A 17,802-nucleotide genomic window follows, 5' to 3' on the forward strand; every position below is an offset into this window, starting at 1 on the left:
GTCACTAGGTGGGAGGCACTGGTAAACTGAGGCGTGATCGCCGTGCCACCACGCGCTAGGTCAGCTATATGCACATCAACAAACCCGTTTCCCGGGGCAAAGTTCGTAACCCGATTCAAATTTTCCAAAGAAATTGGGCTCATGATCCGAAAAGTTCGTAAATATGGGCATTCATAAGCCGAGGTGTCACTGTACACTGGTCAAGGTATTGGATAGGCTACATCCCAGAATCACACCGGATAGTTGGCAGGGGTTAGGTGGGTTGGAGGGGGGGCAAGATGGGGTAGCAGGGATGAAATGGGGCACAAGGCACAGGTAAGGGCAAAGAAGGACAGGGAGGATAAATCAAGGCTGGGTGGGTGTTAGAGGCATTGACGGTCCCTTAGGAACTCATTAGCAGCCGTGTGCCAGGCTAAGAGGCCACCGCCACTGTGTACCAGGGTAAGTGCTGCCTCTTTCTCGGTCCTTGTGTCCTCCTCAACACCTCTCTCTCTCTCTCCTCCAGCCAGCCTTCCCCACCCTTCCAGCCTTCTCTTCCCCACATTAATTATTCTTGAAAATTACCCAATTATCACTTTAATTTGATGGTTTTGTAGATCTAGTAATTAAGTTTTAGGAGTTTATATTGTTTTCCAAGAACTATGAATCACTGACTGAAGTGTGTCTACCTCCAGGTAGTTCATAATGAGTAGTTTTTCTCCTTTCTCCTTCCCCTCTTCCTTCATTTTGTATATCAGGTCACACTATCGCCCTTTTCTTTTCACACATTCCCCTTCATCTACTTCAAGCAGCCCCTCTTTTGTTTCATCTAGCCTCCTTTTCTCTCTCTCTCTCTCTCTCTCTGCTTCACAAAGCTCTCTTCCTCATTCTTACTCACAGCTCCTTAACTTTGCCCCTTGACACAACTACTATCATCTGGTCATGCACTCAACACAGTTCAAGACAAGGAACACAGAACAACTCAATAAAGCGTAAGTCCAAAATTAACATTTTGAATAAGGCTAAGAGAGCCAAGACCCATTACAATGCCTCTGCCCCCCCCCCCCTACACCATCCACTATCCCCCCCCTACACCAACCACTATGCCTCCTACAACAACCACTATCCCCCTAAACTAACCACTATCCCCCCTACACCAACCACTATACCCCCCTACAACCACCACTATCACAGCACTAATTCCACATTTTACTTCTAGTAGATCAACAAAAAAATAACCTAGTAGATGGGGTACCCGGCAGTGCCCAGGTCGATCCCTAAAGATTTCATTCACCTGGGTACTAGTAGACTCGAACTGCTGACCCTCACGAGCGTGGGGCCAAAGCTCTAGTCACCATACTATGACTCAGCCCTAACAAGGAAAGGTTGCAGTATTTAAGTGTTGAGAGGCCACAGAATACAAATATGCCATCACAATATGCACTTTGCACCAACCCTAACTCAGAGGCAGTTCTCTGGCACCTCACATGAAAACTGTATTATCTTGTTGTATCCTGTTCACTCACTGGCAAAAATCAAATTTACATGATACATAGCCCAAGGAATATTAAAATATTTAACATTTTATGTTAAATGTTAAAATATTTTTGAATATTTTATGTTAAAATATCCTGTGTAGAGCAAGGAATGTTTAAAACATTTTACATACACTAAATAACACATGGAATATATTATACTGTACACTGCCCAGAAAATACATAGAAGAGGTCAGACTTGCCCACAACTAATGCTTTATACAATTCCTAGGACGACTGGTCACTAAACTTTAGCGGGCATGTATCTAGAGTCCTGGAAATGTTCTAGAATAGAGGGAAAGGCAAGTAGATATTTCGTTCAATTCCTGAGGCAGGTCTGGTATTCCAGCACATGGGGGTTAAGGAGTGAGGAGATGGTAACCACTTATAGTACATCCCTTGGTGTAGACATGATCACTCAGTTACAAGTCTTATATCTTTCTTTTTTTACTAAGACTAGGATTCATTGGGAAACTGAAGTTTCATAAGAAACAGTTCCTTATGAAACTGCAAGTTAAGAGGAATTATCCTACATCAGCTTATTTGAAGCCTGTCCCTAGGAACTCATTTTTCGTGAGCCTTCATAGTTATTATCAATTATGAATAACTAAAACTTAATGTTAAGTAACAATCAATAGGGAGAAGGATGTGTATTCTTCTGTATCTGGTCAGCTGTCTTCATATCATGTGTATCTGAATGTTGAGCACACGTGTTGCAAATGCGAGTCAACCTCCCTCTCACACACAGAGATCACACTAACGTGATTCTGCTATCACTAACGTGATAGGTGGAGATCGGGGAAAAGGAAATGTTAACACTGAGAGGACAAGTGGTGAGTACGAGAGTAAGACACGCAATTTGTTCAACCTCCTTCTCTCTCTGTCTCTCCCCCTATCACTCTTCCCCTCTCTCTCTCTCTCCCTCACACTAATCCCTCCCCTCCCTGCCAACATCTCCACACAATAGAGTCCTCTAGCCAGACAGGGCCTGTGTGCCCAGCGAGCTCCTTGGACCACACACAACGCTAAAGGTGTTGTTTTGCAAGACTGCCACTAACGACCTGCTCTTGTCATCAAGCCAATTAGGAGGGAGACTTTTAGGGACCTGAAACCCTTTATAACCGCCATCCTACCGGCCAAATACGTGTCTAGGAATGAGCAGTGGCCCGTCAACTAACCAGTGAGATAGCTGGAACTGGAGAAGGGAGCTTGCAAATTACCTAACTATTTGCTCGCTCGTTAGTGAGAGTTGGAGTTCGGGGGGAGGAGGAAAACAGGAGGCATATTGGAGAATGGAGAGTGAGGGAGTGTGAGAGAATGTTGAGATTGAGAACATAATGTTTGAGAAAGTGAAGAGTTGGAAGGAATGGGGAATTATCAGTATTTGGAAAGGGAGAGAAATGGGAAAGGGGAGAGAGGAAGTGTGAGGAATGAGGAAATGAAGAGGGTAAAGAAGCAGGCAGTGAGGAAGAGAAGGCAGAATGTGATGGGGAGGAGACCGGGATCCGTTGCTCAGAGAGGTTCACCAGCCTGTGTCCAAACTCCTCTTATTGCTTCCAGGAACATGGGGGCGGGAGTGACGCTGATAGGACACGGCTGGGACATGGGGCTGGGACTCGGGCTGGGACTCGGGCTGGGACTCGGGCTGGGACTCGGGCTGGGACTCGGGCTGGACCTCGGGCTGGACATACACAATGAGAGTAGCCGGACACGAGCACAGAAGGAAACGTGGAGCAGTGTAAGAGAGGAGGTGTAATTATATCCTCCATATTCTTCACTGGTAGGCCACCCCGGGGAAGAATATGGAGAATATAATATACAATCATCACGAAGGAAAACACTGATTAGGAATATCCAGATAAGTCGTTCTGACACAGCTTCAACACAGTGGAGATCGGGGGAAAGGAGATGTTAACACTGAGAGGACAAGTGGTGAGTACGAGGGTAAGACACACGTGGAAAAGATGAATGAAAAAACAAGATAGCATTAAATTATGGTGCGAGTGAGAGGGAAGAGAACAGGAGGAACATATTGAGTATTAGGAAGAAGAAAGGCGGTTGGGTAATAAGAGGGTAAACAAGGAAGAACAAAAACTGACGAGGATAAAGTCCAAGAGAACAAATAATGAGGAAGGAAGCACTAAAGAACAAAGCTGGAGAATATCAAGACAAGAGAGACTAAGAGACTGACCTCGAAGTAGGTGTGTAAGAAAGAGAACGGGACGTAGACTTCCTTGTGGTCTCTCCTGCAGGAGATCTCAGACTCGTGGTTGATGTTGCAGGCGATCTCCGTCAGCCGCTCGCCTCGACCTCCCTCAGGCGATGCTGGGCCTCCGTCCTGCCACACACACACAGAGTTAGGGTCGTGGGTCATTTACCTCACACACTACCACCATGGGGGAGTGGTTGGGGTCATTTACCTCACACACTACCACCATGGGGGAGTGGTTGGGGTCATTTACCTCACACACTACCACCATGGGGGAGTGGTTGGGGTCATTTACCTCACACACTACCACCATGGGGGAGTGGTTGGGGTCATTTACCTCACACACTACCACCATGGGGGAGTGGTTGGGGTCATTACCTCACACACTACCACCATGGGGGAGTGGTTGGGGTCGTTACCTCACACACTACCACCATGGGGGAGTGGTTGGGGTCGTTACCTCACACACTACCACCATGGGGGAGTGGTTGGGGTCGTTACCTCACACACTACCACCATGGGGGAGTGGTTGGGGTCGTTACCTCACACACTACCACCATGGGGGAGTGGTTGGGGTCGTTACCTCACACACTACCACCATGGGGGAGTGGTTGGGGTCGTTACCTCACACACTACCACCATGGGGGAGTGGTTGGGGTCGTTACCTCACACACTACCACCATGGGGGAGTGGTTGGGGTCATTACATGGTATCAGGGAAAGATTCAAAGATAATTTCTATCATCAATATGGCTACATGATTTGATCATTGGTAGTATTAATAAAAATGACTGTGTATACTTGAAATAATTATGATAAACAATGTAAGTTCACTCGTGGTCTGTGACCTGGGTGCCACCTGAGTGGTGCCATAACTTACCTGCTGGTGGTGGGTGTCCGAGGCACCACCGGGGCTGTACTCCACCTCCACATAGGCCTCCTCGCCTCCCACCTGCAAAAAAAGCCACGCCACTTTACACCTGCACTAAAAGTATCCCTTGACAAATGTTTACAATAATACCTGGGCGTTATGTGTACAGATGCCAGTGGGCGTCAGTGTGTGCTAACCTTCATATTATGTCTTGTAATTAATGGCAACATAGGCTGCAGGAACCCCTCCCCCCCACACACACACAGGTACAGAGGTATGCCACTAGACTAGTCCCAGAACTAAGAGGCATGAGTTACGAGGAAAGGCTGCGTGAAATGTATCTCACGTCGCTGCAAGACAGGAGAGCTCGAGGAGATATAATCACTACCTACACAATTCTAAGAGGAATCAATTGAGTAAATAAAGATGAATTGTTTAACACGGGGGGGGGGAGGGGGTTATGAGAACAAAGGAACACAGGTGGAAACCGAGTACCCAAATGAGCCACAGGGACGTTTTTCAGTGTCAGAGTAGTTAACAAATGGAATGCATTAGGAAGTTATGTGGTGGAGGCTGACTCCATACACAGTTTCAAATGTAGATATGATAGAGCCCAATAGACTCAGGAATCTGTACACCAGTTGATTGACAGTTGAGAAGGAGGACCAAGAGCCAGAGCTCATCCCTCGCAAGCACAACTAGGTGAGCACACACGAGTGATAACATCAACATACACGATATATGTACATAGGTTCCAGAATTGTGAGGCTCATACCAATAAGTTAATGGAGTTAGACCTCATCACACTTGAGAAAAAAAACAAATACAGGAGACACGACAACGATATAAAAGATCCTCGGGTGAATTGTTATGGTCGATATAAAGGAAATGTTCAATGTAAGAGAGTACAGAACCAGGGGACATGGATGGAATCCCAGGTGTAGTCACACGGATGTTCCTGTTTATTATAAGGCTTTAAGCTTAAGTTAGAGTGAGAGATGACAGTGGGAGAGATATTGAATTGAACTATCAGGGGAAAGTGCCAAGCCATTATGACTATATAGCACTTGGAAGGGGTCAGGATAAGGATTTGGGATGGGACGGGGGGCAGGAATGGTGCCCAACCACTTGGACGGTCGGTCCTGGAGTCATTGCTTTGGACAACCAGGAGCTGATAAGCTAATTCCGGAGAATTCTTGTCGGAACTGCATACTGGAGAGTGTGTCTCATACGGTGACACCCACTCTCAAGACTTTTATTCCAATTCATTAAATACCGCTGATGTTATTGTGTTGGCATTAGATGTGGGGGTTGTGTCCACTCCCACGTCTCTCTCCCCTTGGCTCATTCAGGAGTCCTCTCCCTCGCTACATGTGCTGCTCCAACCACTGGTCACTACAGCCGCGGCCTTCATTCTCGCAAGGAACTCCATCCACTTCTAAAACCAGTTACGACGAGAAACAGAGATTGAAAAAGAGGAGCCAGAAGTGGATGTAGGAGCTCTAAGTTGACACGTATTAGTGACAGAGTGCACGTGATGTCTCCCCTGCCCTACGTCCTGGTCCTGATCCACCTTACTATTGTGGTTGTGTTCATTTTACCGCACCACCAGCTGCACCATCATCGCTAGCAGATTGCTGTCCCTCAGCCTTACACTACACCCCCATCATTACCCCCTTCCCTCTCCACCCCACCCTTATGTCTTTATCTCCCCCACCTCCCCACCCTGCCTCCTACCTCCCCACCTCTCCCCAGCACTTACCCTGCGTGACCCTGCCTCCTCTACTCGCTTAATTTCCGGTCCCTTAGAGAGCCGGAAGTGCCTGAGGGAGGTTGGGCCATCAGGTAGTCTCGGTAGAGTCCCTGGCACTATGTGGCTCTTGGCACAATGGTGGTGGTGGGCCGACGGTGGTGGTGGCGGGACAAGAGGTGGCGGCGGCTGTAGACTGGTGGGGCCAAACCCACCACAAGTGATGGATTACGTTCATGACTAGCAGCTGTGAATGTGTATTGTATAGTGAAGGCGGTGAGGCGCCAGGCGGGAACCACCATAACCTAATCAGTCCGCGTCGCCTCAGCCAGATACCTGGTTGATACCTGGTTGATACCTGGTTGATAACTGGTTGAAGGGGTTCTGGGAGTTTTTCTACTCCCCAAGCCGGCCCGAGGCCAGGCTCGACTTGTGAGAAAATTCCAGGGCCTGTCCGGGAGATACTTCCCAGACTCACCATAAAAGTTAGCTGAAATTTGATATCGACAATTCGTGTCGGCGGAGGCTTAGAGCACAGCCAGGCAACCAAGCGAACACAGCCCACTGACTAAGTGGTTTAGCAAACATTAACCCCAGTGATCACGAATGACCCAAGAGTCCAATAGTGAAACATGGGTTTACAAACCCCAAGAGTTATACGCATGTAGTTAGGGGCATGCAGAAGCCAAAAAAAATTCTCAGTGTACCCAAAATTTGGCTGTGTAGGCTACTAAACATATGGCCCTGTATGACTAACCATCCTGCGAGATGGGGACTTGTATTACCACTGCTACCTTATTCAATCTTGTGTTGATGATATCCTCAAAATGCTTCTGGAGTCTGCCAGTGCAGACTGCCTATCACATGCCTCTGTATGACTAACCATCCTGTGTGATCGGGATATTTTAGCATCAAGTAGCTATCTTTTTGACACACTGTACTCCACTTCATATAGTCTAAGGTAGCTGCACAAATGCAGATGTACCTAATATGTTAATACAAAAAAATATTTTAATAATAGCAACTCTGAAGTGGATACCCTCTCACACAATTATAACCGGTCATGAGGACACAGACAGTGCAGCCAAATTAGCATGTAAGAAGATTGAAGTTGAAGTAGACTTAAGTATCCCCATCTGTTGTTAAGACTATTGTTACAAACAATCAAGTCTGATAGATAAATTACTGACTACGAAAGGCAAGAAAGCACAGGTATAAATCTATGATGTGTTTAGATCACAAACCTATGTATATGGTCAGCACAAAACGTGGACTAGACTGTGCAACACAGTGGTTGCCAGGATCAGGTTGGGTTACCTGTGGCAGGTGGCTACCGGTGACGGATCTCCCAATCCTGAGCACTCCAGGTGCAATCATTGTGAACTAGGTCACGATCTTACACACTCCATCACCCAATGACCAGTTACTAGTTCCTTCAAACCAGCCGGTATGAATAACGTGTTGATATCCTCATAATGCACCCACCACTTGCTACTGGTGTGCGACTAACCATCTTGTGTGATGGGATCATGTTTAGCATCACGTAGCTAGTGTTGGATGCACAACATATTACAAAAATATATAAGTGAACGTACGAATGTGGAATGTGAACAGTGTGTGTGGAGAGAGAGAGAGAGAGAGAGAGAGAGAGAGAGAGAGAGAGAGAGAGAGAGAGAGAGAGAGAGAAAACAAGGTTTATTTCAAACAGCCACGTCAAGAATCCTCCCCCCCCCCTCCCACAGATACAATCAGGTGAGTACAATGACCTTACCGCATCAAGTCACCTCAACACCACCCCCCCACCACACAACACTGGCGCAGTGGTAGCATGTCTCTCCCACGCCTCGCCAACGATTACCCCCGGGTTCGACCCCACGCTGGACAGAAAAGGTTCACAATACCCCTATCATTAACGTTTCCCCAATGTATCCACCCTACAGCAGTCAGAGACCCGGTTGTAAAGTGACTGATGGATCGTGTTCCAGGGTAAACAAGAGAGACCAATGCGGTCCTTCGAGAAGAAAGATCACACGCTTCCTAACGTCTTAGTAACCCAAGATTTCCACCCCCGGCAAATGACCCCCTTCTTTACGAGGCCGCAGTTAATAACTGCATCTGCAATCACTCCAAATTGCCCGGCCCTCAGAGATAGCCATCACCACCGCTGAAGGAGCCGCAGAGTGCAGGGAGTGTCACTGGGGCTCAATCATGGCATGACACACACGCCACACCCTGTGTCACGCCACGCCCTGTATGTGTCACGCCACGCCCTGTATGTGTCACGCCACGCCCTGTATGTGTCACGCCACGCCCTGTATGTGTCACGCCACGCCCTGTATGTCACGCCACGCCCTGTATGTGTCACGCCACGCCCTGTATGTCACGCCACGCCCTGTATATGTCACGCCACGCCCTGTATGTCACGCCACGCCCTGTATGTCACGCCACGCCCTGTATGTGTCACGCCACGCCCTGTATGTCACGCCACGCCCTGTATGTCACGCCACACCCTGTATGTGTCACGCCACGCCCTGTATGTGTCACGCCACACCCTGTATGTGTCACGCCACGCCCTGTATGTCACGCCACGCCCTGTATGTGTCACGCCACGCCCTGTATGTGTCACGCCACGCCCTGTATGTGTCACGCCACGCCCTGTATGTGTCACGCCACGCCCTGTATGTCACGCCACGCCCTGTATGTCACGCCACGCCCTGTATATGTCACGCCACGCCCTGTATGTCACGCCACGCCCTGTATGTCACGCCACGCCCTGTATGTGTCACGCCACGCCCTGTATGTCACGCCACGCCCTGTATGTCACGCCACGCCCTGTATGTGTCACGCCACGCCCTGTATGTCACGCCACGCCCTGTATGTGTCACGCCACGCCCTGTATGTGTCACGCCACGCCCTGTATGTGTCACGCCACGCCCTGTATGTGTCACGCCACGCCCTGTATGTGTCACGCCACGCCCTGTATGTGTCACGCCACGCCCTGTATGTCACGCCACGCCCTGTATGTGTCACGCCACGCCCTGTATGTCACGCCACGCCCTGTATGTGTCACGCCACGCCCTGTATGTGTCACGCCACGCCCTGTATGTCACGCCACGCCCTGTATGTCACGCCACGCCCTGTATATGTCACGCCACGCCCTGTATGTCACGCCACGCCCTGTATGTCACGCCACGCCCTGTATGTGTCACGCCACGCCCTGTATGTCACGCCACGCCCTGTATGTCACGCCACGCCCTGTATGTGTCACGCCACGCCCTGTATGTGTCACGCCACGCCCTGTATATGTCACGCCACGCCCTGTATATGTCACGCCACGCCCTGTATATGTCACGCCACGCCACGCCCTGTATGTGTCACGCCACGCCTTTTGTGTGTCACGCCACGCCCTGTATGTGTCACGCCACACCCTGTGTGTGTCACGCCACGCCCTGTATATGTCACGCCACGCCCTGTATATGTCACGCCACGCCCTGTATATGTCACGCCACGCCCTGTATATGTCACGCCACGCCCTGTATATGTCACGCCACGCCCTGTATATGTCACGCCACGCCCTGTATGTGTCACGCCACGCCCTGTATGTCACGCCACGCCCTGTATGTCACGCCACACCCTGTATGTGTCACGCCACGCCCTGTATGTGTCACGCCACACCCTGTATATGTCACGCCACGCCCTGTATATGTCACGCCACGCCCTGTATATGTGACGCCACACCCTGTATATGTCACGCCACGCCTTGTTATTCAAAGGCACATCAGTCAGCTATGATGCAGGGGGTCTGGAGGCATATTAATAATATAGTGTGTGTGTGTGTGTGTGTGTGTGTGTGTGTGTGTGTGTGTGTGTGTGTGTGTGTGTGTGTGTGTGTGTGACAGGTGAGGAAGGGTGCCCCCCCGTGAAGACGTGTCCCGGAAGAGGACCATAATCTTGAGGTGACCTCAGGTTCCTCACGCCTCGCTCAGGGAGGCCTGCCAGGTGTGGTCAATTACTCTTCATCACCTGCGCTTACCATTATTCATGTCACTCCTCAATTTGGACTTGATGACGCTGGCCCAATTGCTGTATACCTGCGGATGTTTTCAGCTAGAGAGGAGAGAGGGAGAGAGAGAGAGAGAGAGAGAGAGAGAGAGAGAGAGAGAGAGAGAGAGAGAGAGAGAGAGAGAGAGAGAGAGAGAGAGAGAGAGAGAGACAGACAGAGAATGTACTGTATGTACCTGCAGGATAGAGCTGTTTGCTCTTTGACGCTGCCTTTCTAACCGTCATTTGTCTAATGTACAATGTGAATGAAACTGCCCATTTGTTTGACTCGATCGGGAATCGAACCCGAGTCCGTTGATTCCAATTCGAGAACACACACACTCAGTGTGTGTGTGTGTGTGTGTGTGTGTGTGTGTGTGTGTGTGTGTGTGTGTGTGTGTGTGTGTGTGTGTGTGTGTGGGTGTGTGGTGCGGGGCCTGGAGCAACGGTCGGGAAATAGGATTACAGTTTTGTATATCTGATAAGTGGAAACCCGTTGACGGTGTGATAGCGCCACACTGGAGTATGTGTCCCTCTCTCTCTATTTGCTGCAGTTTGGTTGGGCGCCGGAGTGCTGTGTATTGTCCAGAGTAATACGCATGCGCTCTCTCCCCAGGACTCTAATTGCTGTCACTACCAGCAGCAAACTGCCTCACGCACCAGGCATCAAAGACGAGCTGTTACAACCACTGTCTCTAATGGGTTGTCGAGGCAGCAAGTGCCCCCCACATTCCGAACACTGGTCAAATGTTCGTTTATCCGGCCATTGCTCCCGTTTATCAATGAAGTAAACACACACCACCTATCATCAAGGTAGGTTCGTTCAAGCTGCGGCCATCTCCAAAGCTGCTCTCGTTAATTTAAGACATTGTGTATTCAATATCTGTATTTTAAATATAGAGTATATTATAAGTTCGTGTATGGTTAGGTTGAGGCTAGGGGGGAGGGGGTTAGGCTCTGTTTGGCTCTGTATCTTCAGTACGTGGGTGAAGCACTCACAGAGTGGCGATTTAAACATAGAAAGAGAGCGAAGCGAAGTTGGAGAAAACTCGTAGGCAAGAGAAAAATAAATAAAGCAAGAGAGAGAGGGAACAGAGAAACACGGTATGAAGAGCTCGAGTAAAAAAAACGTATGTCAGAAAATCATGGGAATGAACAAGCACACTGCAAAGTGCAAACAAAAAAAATAAATAAATAAAATAAATAACAGCAAACCTGAAAACAAAACGTGATGGATGGGCTTGGCTGCAGGTGTGTGGCAGTACACACACACACACACATGCTGCATAGCAACGAAACCACAGCACACACTAGAGAACACACAGCAACAACAACTCGACTGGAAACCCCATAACATACTGGATAACATTCATCAGACTCATCACACACCTGACTGGAAACCCCATAACATACTGGATAACATTCATCAGACTCATCACACACCTGACTGGAAACCCCATAACATACTGGATAACATTCATCAGACTCATCACACACCTGACTGGAAACCCCATAACATACTGGATAACATTCATCAGACTCATCACACACCTGAATGGAAAGCGCCAGATATACGGGAGACTCCCAACATCAACTGGAAACTAAAAGACATGCTAGTTAGCAGCAATAACACGACTGGAACTCACATAACTGGCTGGAACGTTGCAAGAATCACTGGAAGCCTTCCCCATCCCACCAAAACCAATGTAAATAACATTCCAGGAACACTATAATATTTTTAAGGCGTTATCGCCAAGATCAACATACCTGGTGGTGGCTGGTCTGCAGTGGTGATCTATGAAGCTGTTGTTGTTGGTGCTTGCTGGTGCGGGCGGTCACGGGCAGGTGTGGCATGGGCGCCCGGCACTGTGACCACAGTAGGACGGTGGTGAGCAGCACGCCCACACTCCCGCCCACCAGCACCCCCCGCACCGTCACCCGCATCTTCACGCCCGTCTTCACGCCCGTCTCAGGCCGCCACGCTCACCTGCTGCAGCGAGACCTTCCTGGGGCTTGAGGCCTGCGAGGGACGGTTGAGGGCACGACGAAGTGCTCCACCATGCCCACGGCTTGGTCCTGTGGTGGGGTATCCTGGTGGTGGGTCGCCCCGGTGGTGAACGCTGCTGGTGGTGCAGGATGGTGAGGTGATGGTGCGGCTCAATGGTGCTCCCTTCAACACAACCTACAAGGGAAAAAATGGTATTTGTAACGACGTAAACAGGTTGTAGCAGCCGAGATGTCAAGCTGATCTGACTCAGACTAAGCCAGCCTTGTCTAAGACACCACAAGCCACACGGTTAGGTAAGTTAATCAGCCACCTGATGCTCGCTTGTCTCAGTTGTCAGCCAATATAAGCTCAAACAATCCATTCGCCAACATATACACAAGGAAAGTGAATTAAATAAGGGACGTGAGAAAGTATAAACTCCCTGTCACTCTCTGTCTCCGTCTCCGCCACACACAGTATAAGGTGAGCCAAGAGGCAAGGCTTAGAATTCATCAGGTAGAATGGTTCCTTGAGTAAATGTTGTCACTCCCAGAATAGCCTTAGAGCCTCACCTTCCCATGGCCATGGGAGAAATCCTCAAGTCACTCTCCCAGACACATGGGATCGTCTGTCATCAGGTCAGGATGACACGGAAGATCCACTTACGATCTAGGAGACAAGATCAAATCGTACAAAATTTTACTGACAAAAGCAGAGAGCTAAGGTGGACACCGTAAAGTTGTCAACGTAGAGTCCTGGTGAACCCTGGCGTCTGGATGTAGCGGGAGATTCGCCCGCCAACTGACATGAACACGTACACTCTCCCACCCACGTCCTCCGAGAAGCGCTGGAATCGATATCTAAACCAGTCGCTGGAATACTGGAAAGCCATCGAGAAGTGATATTCAGAGCAAGATAACCATAAGTCGGTGGCAAAAGAGAGAGAGAGTGGTTGGGTGGTGGGGGAGACGGAGACTCCAGTAGGTGTGAGAGTTGGATGAAGTATTATTGTGGCTGTAAAATTCCCGAAACTCTGCCTTTTTCCCCCCTTTTTTCCCGAATTCTTTCTTGTATTATTGCTTCTCCACTTTACCTATCTTCATCTATCCCTCCTAGCCATAGCAAAGGCTAGTCAGACCCTCCCACGACGAAAAGGCTAGTCTATACCTCCACCACCACGACGAAAAGGCTAGTCTATACCTCCCCCTCCCACGACGAAAAGGCTAGTCTGACCCTTCCCCTCCCACGACGAAAAGGCTAGTCTGACCCTCCCCTTCCACGACGAAAAGGCTAGTCTGACCCTCCCCTTCCACGACGAAAAGGCTAGTCTGACCCTCCCCTTCCACGACGAAAAGGCTAGTCTGACCCTCCCCTTCCACGACGAAAAGACTAGTCTGACCCTCCCCTTCCACGACGAAAAGGCTAGTCTGACCCTCCCCTCCCACGACGAAAAGGCTAGTCTGACCCTCCCCTTCCACGACGAAAAGGCTAGTCTGACCCTCCCCTTCCACGACGAAAAGACTAGTCTGACCCTCCCCTTCCACGACGAAAAGACTAGTCTGACCCTCCCCCCCCCACGACGAAAAGGCTAGTCTATACCTCCACCACCGCCACCAGCGGCATCATACTAAACAGGGTAAGAGCATGGAAGGGGAACGTGTCTAAGGATATAGCAAAGGGTCCGTGGATCCCCCAGCAGCTCCGTGGATCTCCCCGAGCGGGTTCGAGGATTTGCGAGCGTGTCTGAGAATCTGCGAGACTATTTGAGTATGTTAATCAGCTAATAACAAGCGAGGCTGACAGACCTGAACCCATTTAGCCTTGACCTTCTCCCAAATAATCAGCATACATAATTAGGTTTAATTTGTGGCACTGTTTTCAGAGTCGCCAGTGAAATAAAACTGTCCATTGACACACACACACACACACACACACCACCACATCACACACCACCACACATCACACACACACACACACACGCCACACATACCACACCACACCACACACACGCTTCAGTACTCCTGAAGAGCGCTTCGCTGGAGTTTTGTGGAGTATCCCACTTTGCTACTTACAGTGGCAAGTATAGCTATCCCCACTTGCCACTTGTTCTATATATACATATACTGTATATGCACCGTATACAGTACAGTGATTATTCCCTTACAGTGACTTAACCTGTCTTAAAGCTCTTTACCCCAGGGCACAGTCCTTCAACCAAAGCTTTTCTCATTCTCATATGAGATATAGACAAAAATAAAAATCACAGCTTTTTACTCTAAGATAAAAGAAAATCAGCACGAAAATTACTTCTGAAGAAGACTGTAAAACTACAAGCCGATAACAAGAAATAACATGAGCTTTAACATGGATAAATTACAGGTGCTGTGTTTCAGGCATGACAGAACTGAAGACCTTTAAGGAAATACAGGGTACAAGGCACAGTCAGACATTACCCACAGAAGGACAACAACCTGGAGAAGCTCTGGGAATAATGATGTCTGACGACCTGACATTTAGTGAACATAAGTTAACACATAGAGCGTCAGACAGGCGGGACCAAAGAGCCAAAGCTCAACCCCCGCAAGCACAATTAGGTGAGTACAGCACAAATGATAGGATGGATTATGAGAACGATCAAATCTAGGAATTCCGCCACAATGGTAATACTGTTTAAATCACTTGAGTACTATTCGATCCCCCCTCCCCTCCCCCCCTTTCTCCTTCAGAGCAAGAGAGAATGCTGAAATAGAAGGAATACAGAGAACATATACGGCACCCATAGTCGCGATAAAGCACCTAAACTATTGGGACCGTCTCAAAGCTCTCAAAATGTACTCTCTTGTTCAAAGGAGACGAGGAATCAAATTTATATCTACAAGAGTGTCTGTTCAAAGATATCTATATACTAATAGGCAAAAGAAACTCTGCCTAATCTGTTTCTCCCTCATCGGGAAATGAACCCAAGTTCGTGACTACGACTCCAGAACACTGTCCGCTCGGCCGTGAGATCCTCCACATCTCTTTCTCTCTCTCAACACTAAAATCTTAGTACAAAAAATTAAAAAAGAAATAGCAATGACAAGCAACAAAGCCAATCACCAAAGAAAATGAGAATAATGAGGCGCGGTTGTCGCTGTTGTGGGCGGGAGGGCGGGAGGAGGAGGAGGGGGGACTGATGTGTTTTGTTGCGACTCCATTAAACAAATGAAGTCCGGGACGCACACAACTCACCCCCCTGATAAAACGCTATCGACGCCTTCCACCACCTTAATTACTGCTCCGATAATAGCCCCCCCTGGTCTAGAAAGTTTATCGTCACCGTCTTGGGAGAATGGAGATGCGAGGAGGGAGATCGAGGGGGGACAGAAGAAAAAAAACAGATCTTAGCAGACGGCTTGGCACGAAGAACGAACTAATCCCATTGTCCAGCGATTGAGTGATGGCTGGCGCCCCCTCCGCGGGGACGCTGGTTCGATACCCGGTCTTTGTATCCCTCTCCTTCATGGTAATTTCCGTGTGTGTCTGTGTGCTGTCCCAGATTCTTGTTTTCAAAAGGTCGCTTTTTACTGAAAAAAATAATTCATACTCGTTCCTCGGGTTAAATTGTGGATTTTGTGTGTGTGTGTGCGTGTGTGTGTGTGTGTGTGTGTGTGTGTGTGTGTGTGTGTGTGTGTGTGTGTGTGTGTGTGTGTGTGTGTGTGTGTGTGTGTAATTACCTAAGTGTAGTTACAGGATGAGAGCTACGCTCGTGGTGTCCCGTCTTCCCAGCACTCTTTGTCATATAACAGTTATTTCCCTATTTGCGCTTGCGGGATCGAGCCCGCGCTTCCAGTCTTCCATGTTAACTCCTGGTTAATATTGTCATGTTACTTTTCGTGTGTGTGTGTGTGTGTATGTGTGTGCTCTTTCGGCCCGCCTCTCAACTGTCAACCAACTGTTTACTAACTATTTTTTTCACACCACACACACACACACCACAGGAAGCAGCCCGTGACAGCTGACTAACTCCCAGGTACCTATTTACTGCTAGGTAACAGGGGCACTCAGGGTGAAAGAAACTTTGCCCATTTGTTTCTGCCTCGTGTGGGAATCGAACCCGCGCCACAAAATTACGAGTCCTGCGCGCTATCCACCAGGCTACCAGGCCCCATGTGTGTGTGTGTGCGTGTGCGTGTGTGTGTGTGTGTGTGTGTGTGTGTGTGTGTGTGTGTGTGTGTGTGTGTGTGTGTGTGTTTTCAGGTGGATATCTTAAGGTCACACAACACGTAGGATTAGAGTATGGATTTTGGTACAGTGAATGGGTAATGGACCAATTACTTAGGCAGTTCCATCATCGCTGTAGTAAACTAATCTGTAGATTGGTTTCAGGACGATTGGTTTCAGGACGATTGGTTTCAGGACGATTGGTTTCAGGACGATTGGTTTCAGGACGATTGGTTTCAGGACGATTGGTTTCAGGTCAAACAACTGATGCCAGCACAGATTGCAGCCTTGACAAGACAAGTTGAGAACTAGTTTAAATATCTTTGCCTAGACCAGAAGAAGCACAGTTGCCCCCCCCCTGGACTCTCAGATTGGACTGGTGATAGACCTGTCCCGAACCCGGTCACAGAACCAGACAGGTGGTAGAACCAGTCGGGTGTATCGATCCAAGACCAGTGCTTCTATTTTTGAGGAACTGTATGGAGGACCCTTGTCGCTCTCTCTCTCTCTCTCTCTCTCTCTCTCTCTCTCTCTCTCTCTCTCTCTCTCTCTCTCTCTCTCTCTGTCTGTCTGTCTGTCTGTCTGTCTGTCTGTCTCTCTCTGTCTGTCTGTCTGTCTATCTCTCTCTCTCTCTCTCTCTGTCTCTGTCTCTGTCTCTCTCTCTCTCTCTCTCTCTCTCTCTCTCTCTCTCTCTCTCTCTCTCTCTCTCTCCTTCCTTCTCTTCTTCCTACTGTCTTTTGTTCTCGTCCTCTTCATTCCTCCCTTCTCTTTCTCAGACTTCTCATTCCCCCTTGTTTTTCTCTGCTAACTTTTTTTTTTTTTTTACATTACCATTTATCCTTCTAGTCCTCTTTCGTTAATTTCTCCCTCCTTCCTCTCACTTTCTTTTTATCTGCTTTGCTGTCCTGTCCCTTCTCACATCTTCGTTCCCGTCTCATCTTCTGCTGCTTCTATTATCTCTCTTTCCCGTTTGTATCTCCTCTCTTCATCCTTCCCTCCCCTCTCTCTCCGTGTTTCCCCTACTTCCCTTCCCTTCCCTTCCCTTCCCTTCCCTTTACCAGTCTTCCGCTTCACAGAAAACGGATTTGTGTGGAGGGGGAAGCTGTGAAATTGACTTCCATCTCCCATTGTTGCGTCAGTGTGCGTCATTGTTGCGTCAGTGCGCGTCCAGACGCACAGGTCGGGGTGCTGGTCGTTGTGGTGGTAGTAGCAAGAGCAGCGGTAGTTA

At 48.8% G+C, this 17,802-nt stretch overlaps 1 protein-coding gene across 1 annotated transcript in view; it reads right to left on the reverse strand.

Annotated features, from left to right (window-relative positions):
• Positions 1-17,802, reverse strand: part of Hsepi (D-glucuronyl C5-epimerase) — a gene marked incomplete in the record, with an annotated part of 84,936 nt that overhangs the window by 21,401 nt on the left and 45,733 nt on the right. Inside the window, 3 exon segments of the mRNA XM_045748283.2 lie at positions 3,706-3,852; positions 4,603-4,674; positions 12,152-12,566. Of these exon segments, the coding sequence (XP_045604239.1) occupies positions 3,706-3,852; positions 4,603-4,674; positions 12,152-12,328 (396 nt within the window).

This window comes from Procambarus clarkii, chromosome 34 (assembly GCF_040958095.1).
Source record: "Procambarus clarkii isolate CNS0578487 chromosome 34, FALCON_Pclarkii_2.0, whole genome shotgun sequence".
NCBI lineage: Eukaryota > Metazoa > Arthropoda > Malacostraca > Decapoda > Cambaridae > Procambarus > Procambarus clarkii.